Source organism: Atta colombica, unplaced genomic scaffold (assembly GCF_001594045.1).
Source record: "Atta colombica isolate Treedump-2 unplaced genomic scaffold, Acol1.0 scaffold142, whole genome shotgun sequence".
In the NCBI taxonomy this organism is placed as follows: Eukaryota; Metazoa; Arthropoda; class Insecta; order Hymenoptera; family Formicidae; genus Atta; species Atta colombica.
In genome coordinates this window covers 277,510-288,315 of record NW_017259231.1, presented here as the reverse complement: position 1 = coordinate 288,315, position 10,806 = coordinate 277,510, and the positions used below count along the sequence as shown (strand labels likewise).

At 35.2% G+C, this 10,806-nt stretch overlaps 2 protein-coding genes across 3 annotated transcripts in view; both read left to right on the top strand.

Moving 5' to 3' along the window:
• The first annotated feature begins 447 nt into the window (after window positions 1-447).
• LOC108685013 (probable cytochrome P450 6a13) lies at window positions 448-6,763 on the top strand. The gene is made up of 6 exons (XM_018189611.1): window positions 448-899; window positions 2,579-2,975; window positions 3,467-4,043; window positions 4,118-4,339; window positions 4,879-5,130; window positions 6,425-6,763. The coding sequence occupies exons 2-6, from the start codon at window positions 2,625-2,627 to the stop codon at window positions 6,589-6,591; spliced, it is 1,569 nt and encodes a 522-aa protein (XP_018045100.1). The 5' UTR covers window positions 448-899; window positions 2,579-2,624; the 3' UTR covers window positions 6,592-6,763.
• A 2,455-nt stretch (window positions 6,764-9,218) lies between these two features.
• Window positions 9,219-10,806, top strand: part of LOC108685023 (phosphatidylinositol 4-phosphate 3-kinase C2 domain-containing subunit beta) — a 12,180-nt gene continuing 10,592 nt past the window's right edge. For both annotated transcript variants that reach the window (XM_018189632.1, XM_018189631.1), the window contains exons 1-4: window positions 9,219-9,370; window positions 9,487-9,722; window positions 9,980-10,180; window positions 10,461-10,698. In XM_018189632.1, the coding sequence (XP_018045121.1) occupies window positions 9,487-9,722; window positions 9,980-10,180; window positions 10,461-10,698 (675 nt within the window). In that variant the 5' untranslated portion in view covers window positions 9,219-9,370. The remainder of the gene's footprint in view (window positions 9,371-9,486; window positions 9,723-9,979; window positions 10,181-10,460; window positions 10,699-10,806) is intronic.

Genomic DNA, 10,806 nt, shown 5'->3' with positions numbered 1-10,806 from the left:
ATAAATAATAATCAAACTAAACATTTATTCAGTAAATGCAATCACAATTATAATAAATATAAATTTCTTAAATTCACTTACTATTTATGTAATAATAATAATAATAGAAAAATATATTATGAAAAAATTAAAGATTTTTAAGCAATGTGTGCGACTGTTATTAATAGCACGATAATTATATTTGCAATATATTTTTATATATTTTATATATATTTGGTTAAAATTATAAACAATTATAAACATACAGTTGTCTAAAAAAATTACTATCTATATATTTTATTACTCATTCAAGCAATGAATATTCACGACGGACAGAGATAGTCAGCGCTCAAAGAAGAAAACGCAAGTTCATTTTAAGCAGCGCAGCTGATATTGGCGACGGAGAGGGATGCAGAAACCTCTTGAAGATAACCCGGAGCTATCCGTAGTCAGATCAGCCATATGAGTTCGGCTTCAAAGTCGGCGCCAGTGTGAGGTCTCTATAAATGCGCGACATTCGTTCATGCCTTCCAGTCGGTGGGAGGTCAGCCTTTCCGCGGGAACCATACACACTTGGAATACATTGTGACGTTTTTCTTTCCCCTTGTTGTTTCCTATCCTTTCTTCCCACTATCTTCTCGCGGTCAGGAACGACCGCGACTCGATCACCGGTTGCACTACGTGACGGGAAACCGCGGCAGGTGTAAGAGAAATTATGCCGCAGAATGTCTTTTAGTGCAATCGATTTTCTTTTACACTAAATCAAACAAACATCGCCGTGGAACTTGTGCCGTTTGTTACTTCTTGGAATGCCAGTGAATGTGTGCACATCCCTTCGGCGAAAAATGTAGTGCATCGATAATCGGGTGCTGCACGAATTGCAACATAAGCTGAATAAAAATATCATCGTTTATCTAAATGTGAGAAATTTGAAATAATCGAACTGGTGTAATAGAAACGAGGATGAATCCAATATGTCGTTATTGGAATCAATATACATATGTGATATCGAAAATTTTAATAGATTTACTGAAAAAAATTTCTGATTAAAAATGGACGAATCAGAAATTTCTGATTAAATTTATTAGAATTCTAGTTGAGATAATCGGAATTCTGGTTGATACAATATTTCTGGTAAACTCTACTAGAATTCTTATTTTTACCAGAATAATTATATTAATCAGAATTCTAATTATCTCAACTAGAATTCCAATAGGCATAACCAGAAAATTCTGATTCATCTATTCCACCAGAATTGCTATTAATCCAAGACCATTTTTCTCAGTGAAACATATTCTTTTGTCTCGATCGTTCTAAGCTTCTTTCTCTTTTTTGAAAAAATTTTAGACGCATGAATCAGACATAATAAACAATCGCGATAAGTATACATCGATGGAAAGTTGATAAATTAATCAAGAACCACTCGTTATTTTATATAAAGCACTTCTTAAAAAGAAGTGTTTCTTAATCTGTTTTATATAGTTTATATAGTTTAATGTACACTTATGATATGGTTACTTTGATTTATTTTTTTATTGTATATTTATGACATACTTATTTTGATTTATGTCGAGTTTTATCGAATGTCCGTCCGAATCGCAACTTTGAAATTTCATAAATTACTGAAATGTTAAAAATCATTATCAATGACTCATGGGTCATAATTCTTCTCGAAATTGATGTAGGAGACTATAATTTATTTTTAAGTTCGAACACGATTATGCGCAAAAATGCGTATTCAGAAAATAGTCAGGATGAGATGGATAGGATACGTGAATGTGAATCAAATACACACAGAACTCTTTGACTGGAAATTGGATGAAAGAAACTGATAGATCGAAAGAATAATAAAGTCTGTTAATTAATGCTGAGACAGACAGTTTATCTACAAAAGCAATATAAACTGAATCATTGAAACGAAATTATGGACTTTTTACAATAATACTTTTAAGAATATTTAAAATGTTTCTCTGAAACGTTCTGCCGTGCAACATGCGATATTTGCATTACAGAAATTGAATTGTGACCGACTGAGTATTTTAATTCTTGGTTAATGTCTTAACGTTACTGTTGAAGGCAGCAGGTGGTTAAGAAGTGAGCTAAATATATATGTGCGCGTTTTCTGTACGTACGATCGGAGCTCGTGTATAATCGGACTTGTCGCAAACACATCGCGAGTATGATAATCTCTGCTCGTAGTGCTCCTTTGCGAGCACTTCAAATGTTTACGTTTGTAAAATGAATTTAAAAATAGTCTCCGATAGTCAAACAGCCGTGGCTGCACTGTATGATTCAACAATGTCATAAATCAATATTCGACACGAACGATTCAACGCGGCCATAATCCGCTTACGTCGAAGAAATTATTAAATGCAATATAAATTAAAAATTACGTTACATTAATCATATATTCAGAAAACAAATTGACATTATTCGTCATTATTTTGACGTCAAAATATCAAAGACTTTATTTTGATGTTAAAATGACGAGAAATGTCAGTTTATTTCTTATTAACACTAAAATTATAAAAGGAAAAATAATTATTTCTCTATCATAAATTATTATTTTTCTGTGGTAAATTAGGAATTACGTTTTTAGGCGAAAAGCTGTTCTTTGAAATTTGCGCGACGAGCAAAGTTTGAAAATGCTTGATGTCGTAGCGATATTATTGGATCCTTTTCTACTTATCGGATTCGTCCTCGGTAGCCTATACTTTTATCTCACGGCTACCTTTGACTTTTGGAAATGTCGCGGTGTACCGTTCAAAAAGCCGACCGTGCTTGTCGGAAATTTTGGTCCCCTGCTCCTGTTTCGAACATCGCAACCAGAAGGCGTGAAAGAGATGTATCAGTGGTTCAAGAATGAAAGGTTCTTTGGCGCGTTTCGAGTAAGATCGCCCGTGCTGATTCTACGCGATCCCGATCTAGTGAGGAGCGTATGCGTCAAAGATTTCGCTTGCTTCGTGAATCGTGGGATACCGATCAATAACGATCAGGTATACACGACTATTAATACACACAAAGAACAATTTCGCTGAAATATCTAAAAACTTAGATAGAATAAAGGTAATTTGGATAGATTAACAGAAATTTTCAAATTGTATAAAAAATTAATAAAAGATTATATAGTGTATTCAGTCAAATATACAAGGCATTATTGCAATAATAATGATATGAAAATAATTTTATTGGATTATCGAAATAATTGCGTAAGAATCTCAAGCATGATGAATAATACTGCAAAAAGTTTTGATATTTTCGCGACCAGTTTATCCTATGTAATTTATTTCGATGGTCTAACATAATTCTTTTCAGAACTATACCTAGCTAGTTTTTAGATACTTTAGCAAAACTATCCATTTCGTGGAGGTTTTCTTTCGTATCTCCGAAATGTTAACTGCTAATTAAATATTTCTTAAAATATATAGATATTTCTGAAAACTCTGTTAATGAGCTTTAAATCTTATTTTAATCGTATACGCATTAGGATCCGCTCTCCGGACATCTGTTCAATCTCGAAGGGCGTAAGTGGAAGGGCCTTAGATCGAAACTAACGCCCGCGTTCTCGTCGGGCAAACTGAAGCGGATGTTCTACCTACTGGTGGAATGCTGCGAAGAATTGCAGCGGCTTATCAATGAGGCAAACAACTTCGCTGACCAAACAGTCGAGGTACGGGAACTGGCCGCGAAATTCATCATTGACGTCATCGGCAGCTGTGCCTTCGGCATACAGATAAATGCGCTCACCGACGAAGAGTCTGAGTTTCACAGAGCGGTGAAGAAGCTTTCGAAGCCGAGTTACAAGGCTACTCTCTGGAGGATGTTACGAACGGCCATGCCGAGGCTATACAGACTGATGGGTGTGCAACTCGTCGATCCGAGCGTTACTCAGTTTTTCACGCATGTCGTGTCACAAATGATCAGTCAGAGGGAGAATAACGGCACGACCAGATACGATTTTATGGACCTACTAATCGAGCTGAAAAACAAGGGTACTCTGGAGAGCGAAGCCACTAACTCAAGAATCTGCAGCGATGAAGACGCCCAAGCGGCGAAGGAAATCGGTAAGTTAAATTGCAATGTCGTGCAAAATAGGCAACATCGTTTCATGTAGGCTAAAAAAGTTTGTCATTTATAGAATTAGATGAAAACACTATCGCGGCACAAGCATTCGGTTTCTTTGCCGCCGGCTATGAAACATCGTCGAACACGATCGCGTTTTGCCTCTATGAACTAGCCTTGAACCAGGAAATTCAAGATAAGACCAGGCGAGAGGTACACAATGCTATAGGAACACGAGATGGAAAATTAACTTACGACGCGGTTCAGGAAATGAAGTATCTCGACATGGTAATATTAGGTACGAATCCGTTAGTATCATTGATGAAAAATCCAAAAATAAAAAATTTCTTCGGATGTAATCATTTTATCGTGAACAACGCTGAAATTCAGATCTCATTGATTTATGATAAAATCATTATGACGCAGTGAATATAAAATAGACACCATTTATTTTTACTAAATAAGTAAATTATTCAGAAGGAAACTCGTGTGGAATTCCGCTGCAAATATCTTCATATATGTTTTGTGTCATACGTACGATGAGAGTTCATGTGTAATCGCAAACACAGCACGAACATGAGCACCGTTTATCTTAAATTGACACCGCTTATCTTTTAAATATGTTTTAAGCAATTCTCAAATTTTTGTTATCCAAACGAACGCAACCCGTTTACAAAGTTTACATTTTTAAATTAATTATTTTTCTGTCGATGGTTGTGAATGATATAATTGCAAATAACAAAGTAAGCAAACAGTTAATTCAGAATTCATAAATAATTCGCTGACTCAACGCGCGTTGGAAATAATCTGGAAATGCTAGAATTGTAAATTATGTAGAGACTCTCAGGAAGTATCCGCCAGCCCCACTGTTCGCTCGAAGATGCGAATACAAGTACCGGATACCGGACAGCAATGTAGAACTACCGGCTGGCTTGCGGGTCGTCATACCGATTTATGGTCTCCATCATGACCCAAATTACTATCCCGATCCGGCAAGATTTGATCCCGAGAGATTCACGGAGAAGAATAAACGCACGAGACATCCTTACACATATCTTCCATTCGGAGAAGGGCCACGAAATTGCATAGGTATTGACTCTTGCACTCAGAAAAAGAAATAATATCAGCAACTAGAAAATTGAGGAGAAACTTTGGGAGAAACACTTCTGTATTATAAAGATAAGAAAAATAATGAATAATTTATATAGACTGCAGAGAGATAGCAGTATTATTCATTTATATATCATTATCAATAGCTAGAAAATTGAAGAGAAATACCTCAATTATTTATTATTATATTTATGAAGATAAGAAAAATAAATTAAAGAAACATAATAATGTTATCCATTTATGGATAACTGTTATTAATTAGTATAATGACATTATGATATAAATTAATTACTTATCATATTATAATATAAATCATTATAATATAAATTACTCAGACAACAAAAAGTCCAAAATCGAGACATAAGATCTTTTTTAGACATCTTTAAGACGTCTTAGACATCTTTAGACATCTTTATGTCTTGTTTTTGGACATGCGTATTGTCTGAATAATTACTATATTAATTATTAATTATTTTCTTATTATAGTTGTAATATTAATTATAGTTGTAAATGTAATGTTATTAGAAAAGATGTTCGATGCCGTTTATCCTTCAAACATGTTTTAGGCAGTTTTTCAGATAAACAATCTATTAAAATCTGTTTTTAATTTTTTTTCTGTAGATGCTTGTGTGTAACGATATTATAATATAATTTTATTGCAAGTAGAAAATTAAACAAACGGTTAATTTATGATCCGCTGACTCAACACGCGATATTACGTCACATGCTTACGTCGTTCGTTTGAACCAAAAAAAGCTTATTGATTCGCTGATCAGCACTTAAAAATCATGACAGAATTATTCGCGATAAAAAATAATATTTATAAAATTTGCAAATAATGCCATGTAATCTCTCTTAATCGTCTTATCGATTCTCCTCATCACAAATCTTTTTTTATCTCTTCATCATATTTCATATTAACATTGTTGAATGTCTTTTAACCAATATTCTCGTTATCTTTGATCAATCGTTAATTCAACTATAATAATTGGACGACAGATTACATATTAAAGCATTGCGTGCGAAATTTATCGTTCAAATAACTCACTTAGTAATTATTAGCTCAAGAGGCCGAGACGCATTGCTCGTTTGTGCGTGCAAATTTATGCGGCCTGGAGGACGATGACCTTGATAATGTACTGTATGCATGTATTTTATGTAAAAGTCTACGTCCCGATTTGATAAGCTTGTCTCAAATTCGTTATAAACTCAGCAATTATATAATCAACGCGTCGTAATCACGGCTCATTACAATGATTTCGTAACTTTCTAGGCATGCGATTCGCATTGCTGCAAATCAAGATGGGAATAATAGCGTTCCTCAAGGATCATCGAGTTGAGATATGCGAAAAATCACCGGTGCCGATCAAGTTTAGCAGACGGAGTCTTGTGACCGCGAGCGAGACGGGATATTGGCTTACCATCACCTCATCTTCCTAAATACAGATTGTATTTATAAAAGTGTTTTTCTTTTTTCTTTAAGAAACTAGTAAGTAAAAATACATGAAGCACATACATTTTATGTACACATAAAAATATATAAAATTACTGCGATAATGTACTTATCTGTGACAAAAAAATAGAAATTGTTACTATTAAATATTTAATTTTTTATAAATGTGTGTCAACGTGAATTCTTTCCCGGACAAAACTAGATAGTCATTTTAGCAAAATAGTTTAGAATCAGATTTAGTAGTTTTAATTTTTATTACAAGAGTCATATTCATAAAATATTTTGTTTAATACTCGATGGTATTTTTATCTAAAGGATGTATAAAATATTATTTCTATTTAATTGTAAAGTAAGAAAGAGAGCAATAAAAATAGAGATATATATAGAATGTCAGAGTGTTAAGAACACGTCACATGAATAGTTATATTAAAAAGCCACGTAGACTTAAAAGGTGCATATTATAATAATTCATAATCATTTGGACGAGTTGAACCTTCCAGAGAAGACGAAGAAGACTAAAAAAGATTCGATACGAATACTTATTTGGACGAATACACATTTAAACACGTGTCTACGTTGAAAATTGTATTATGACGTTTGCATTACTCGCAAATAAATGAAACATAATATTAATGCATCTAATAAAGTAGAGATGTTAGATTTTATTGAGCAAAGAGATTGGTAAAATGTCTTCTTCAGAAGAATAGAACATCAAAGAACATATCTGAATTATCGAAAATCATTGTAATTTTCTTCGATCGATATCGTACAATCAAGATTCTCGAACAAACTCGAATGAAGATAATCGAGAAGTAGTCGAGTTGAAGTACGAAAAGAAATGAGCGAATAATAATCGGTTTTCCATTACAACTAAATGTAAGATTTGTGAGGGAGATCCAGTTTTCAAATGCAAGAAAGAGAATCATTATCTGCTATTATTTTAATCATGCAAGTAGAAAATACAAAAATTAGCTGAAAGATGAAAGAAGATTGTAGAAAATGAGAGCAAATAAATTTAAATTTACTCTTTTTTCTATATTTTAATTTAAAAATAAAAAAATATATGGAATGACTTTATTCTAAATATTAAATGGATAAAAATAATATGTCTTTATTACAATTACGAAAACATTGAGTTGTTATCAGTGGCATTATCTTATTTCTATGTACTTATATAAAATTGAAAATAATTGGTGTCAAATTGACATCGATGGACCAAGGCTATCAATATCAATCAATATCGATTCAACTAATTATTTCAAGAGAGGTGCAACCAGAACACGAGTCATCATGACATCAAAATGATATCAAAACTACAAGTCACTCAATCAATTACGATCCAGTTTAACATTACATTATTTTAATGTTATTATGACTTATCCTATACTTGGATAGCATTCATATAAAAAATTTATCTTATATTAAATTCTAATAACTCGCTTTTAATCTTCCACGAAGAGCACTGTGTGAGTGTATATGTACTTTACTTTTGTAACTGTAAAATATATTTATATAATATAAATGCGATGTTTCGAAAAAAAAAATTAAGTACGCTATTCAGACAAATTTTATGCGTTTTCGCGCATTGCTCGACCGATGTAATTTGAATCATTTTTTATTTATTTTTATTATCATTCTTTGGAACGGACTTATCCGTGCGAGAGCGACTTTATGAATCACCCGGTATAAACAAACAAAGTCGCATAAGCATTATAGCAGCTACGCGCTTCCATATACGAACGGAGCTGCCGGGGACAGTTTATCGTGACGCGGAGACGCGTGCACGGTAAGCGGAACTCCTATAACTGGTCGCGAGCCTACGCGCTCCATAAATTGAATCGAATAAGGCTCGCGCGATCAACGCGAAGAGCGTGGGTCCGTTGGTCGTTGGCGAAGCCACTTCCTTGACACGTCGTAACAGCGGCTGCAGTATCGTCTCGCACGTTGACGTCGTTGACCACCGTAACAGTATAACATATAACATATATACATACTCGAGCGAGTCGAGTCAGTACACCGGTTGCCGTCGGACGCTCGTTAGAGATTTCAGAGCGAACTTGGAAGGGGGCTCGACGAAAACCGTGCTGGAAGTGCTGGAACTCGGGACGGGAGCGGAGCGCCGGGCGAGGACGTTACTTTCCTGAGTGCTGCGTCGGCGGATCGTCGTTTAATCGCGAGGAAGCGAGACGGAGTATCGAGAGAACGAGAGAGAGAGAGAGAGAGAGAGAGAGAGAGAGAGAGAGAAACGGAAATACGAGCACCTGTCAACTGAGAAACGTGCCTGTTCGGGGAATAATGCTACGGTGAGCCGCCGGCGGATTTATCAAGTCGCTCCGAAGTCCGCCAGTAGCCGTCGCGCAGCTGATAACGCGGCCCTTTAAACGCACATACCGCGCAGCTCCAGATTTCTCCTCTCTCGTTATTATTGCTCCTTTCCTTCTTTTCCCCATTGTTTATCGATATATGCGCGTTGCATTGCTCGCTCCGGCTTGATCTGGAGTCAGTCTGGAGTCTGGCGGCCAGTAGCGCACGCGTCGGCTGTCGCTACGTGTCACCGTGTCCGCGAAAGTCGAGAAATCCGTCCGACACGGTGACGTTTTCAGGGTGACACGAAGCGACGCGAGATGCACGATAGTTGTTAGGCATTCCCGCGAGGGACGCCGTCCTCGAGGCTGAGAGCGATTCATTTGGACTCACTCGCCTCGTCGAACCGGAAATATCTCCGCTTCAGCTGCTGTTCCCGTCGCTGACTCCGTTCCATTATAGGTTAGAACGTGTGATTTATGACACGCCGTTGCCAATCCTAATTCGACTGTTACTTGCGACGGATCGTAGAGAAATGTATTGTCGGCGTAACAATAGACGTTTGAATCTCATTTCAGATGTCACACTACAGTAAAAATACCTGCGACCAAAGGACTGCGGTGATCGATCATGAAAGGAAGTATCAGGAGGATTTGGAGCAGGCCAAGGCTCTCAGTTTGGAGACCTTGGCTTTAGAAAAATACAGATTGGAGAAGTTACGATTGGAACTTAGTAACATGCAGCAGGCATGCTTCGTTCAAAATGTGTGCAATACGAATAGCGTGTCAGAGACAGACAGCTCGCAAGGAGAAAGGTGTATATTTCATCACTCAATATTTTTCATTCTCATCAGTTGATTTTAACTTTACAATTGATTATAATTTTATATTATATATAATTTGATATAATATATTTGATATAATATAATATCGATTACAATTGATTATAATTTTATAATATAATTTGATATAATATCTATATATAATAATTGGATATAATTTAATAATCTTTAACTTGATAGAAGTGTTTACTGTCTAAAATATTTAAGTCATTTGTGCATTATATATACAGATCTCAATGCAGAAGTCGACCAAGACCTGGATGCATTAACACAAATCAAAAAAGTGCAATATTAGCTCCACCTCCAATACCATGTAGAAGAAATTCGACGACTGCCACATCAAGTCAAGATACTACTGATCTAATCAATTTTACAAGCCCTATAAAACAGGATTTGGCTGAATATTGTTCAACTCCACCTCCACCACCACCGTAAATATATATTTTTGTCATAAGTATGCCTAGTTGAGAGACAAAACAATTTTTTAAAGAACCTGTTTGCATTTATATAAATATGTTTTTATAATTATTTTTAAAATTATATAACAATCATATTAATTCTATTTTGATTTTGAAGTAAATCATGAAGCTTTTATATTAGCAACTTTTAAGTAATTTTAAAATCTGATAAATTATATTTCTTTATGAACCCATCATTTTTATTTTTATTTAAAAGATTGTGGCTATTAAAAATGTTTTTTTTTTGTTACAGAAAAGCACCAATAGAACCTAAATGGGATACCCATCCGTCATTATTGAAGAAACAATCAAGAGTATCTCGAAGCAACAGCTCAGTTGGCGCATATCAGTCTAGGGATTTTAGGTATCATTCTCTTTCCCCAGGCCCGCGATCTTCGACAGCACCATGTACGCCAGGAACTCCAGGAATCAGTCCTATCATGTCAAGAGCTAGTAGCGTTAGCAATAATGTACCTGATATTGCACCACAGGTACTACAGATTTCTGTAGAAACCTCTTTATTCTGAAATGAATATTCTAAACTTTCTCTCTCTCTCTCACACACACACACACACACACACACACACACACACACACAC

Coding starts and splice junctions, on each gene's coding strand:
- LOC108685013 (XM_018189611.1), top strand. CDS start 2,625: ATGCTTGATGTCGTAGCGATATTATTGGATCCTTTTCTACTTATCGGA. Junction 4,044..4,117: donor CCAAGCGGCGAAGGAAATCG/GTAAGTTAAATT, acceptor TGTCATTTATAG/AATTAGATGAAAACACTATC. Junction 5,131..6,424: donor AGGGCCACGAAATTGCATAG/GTATTGACTCTT, acceptor GTAACTTTCTAG/GCATGCGATTCGCATTGCTG.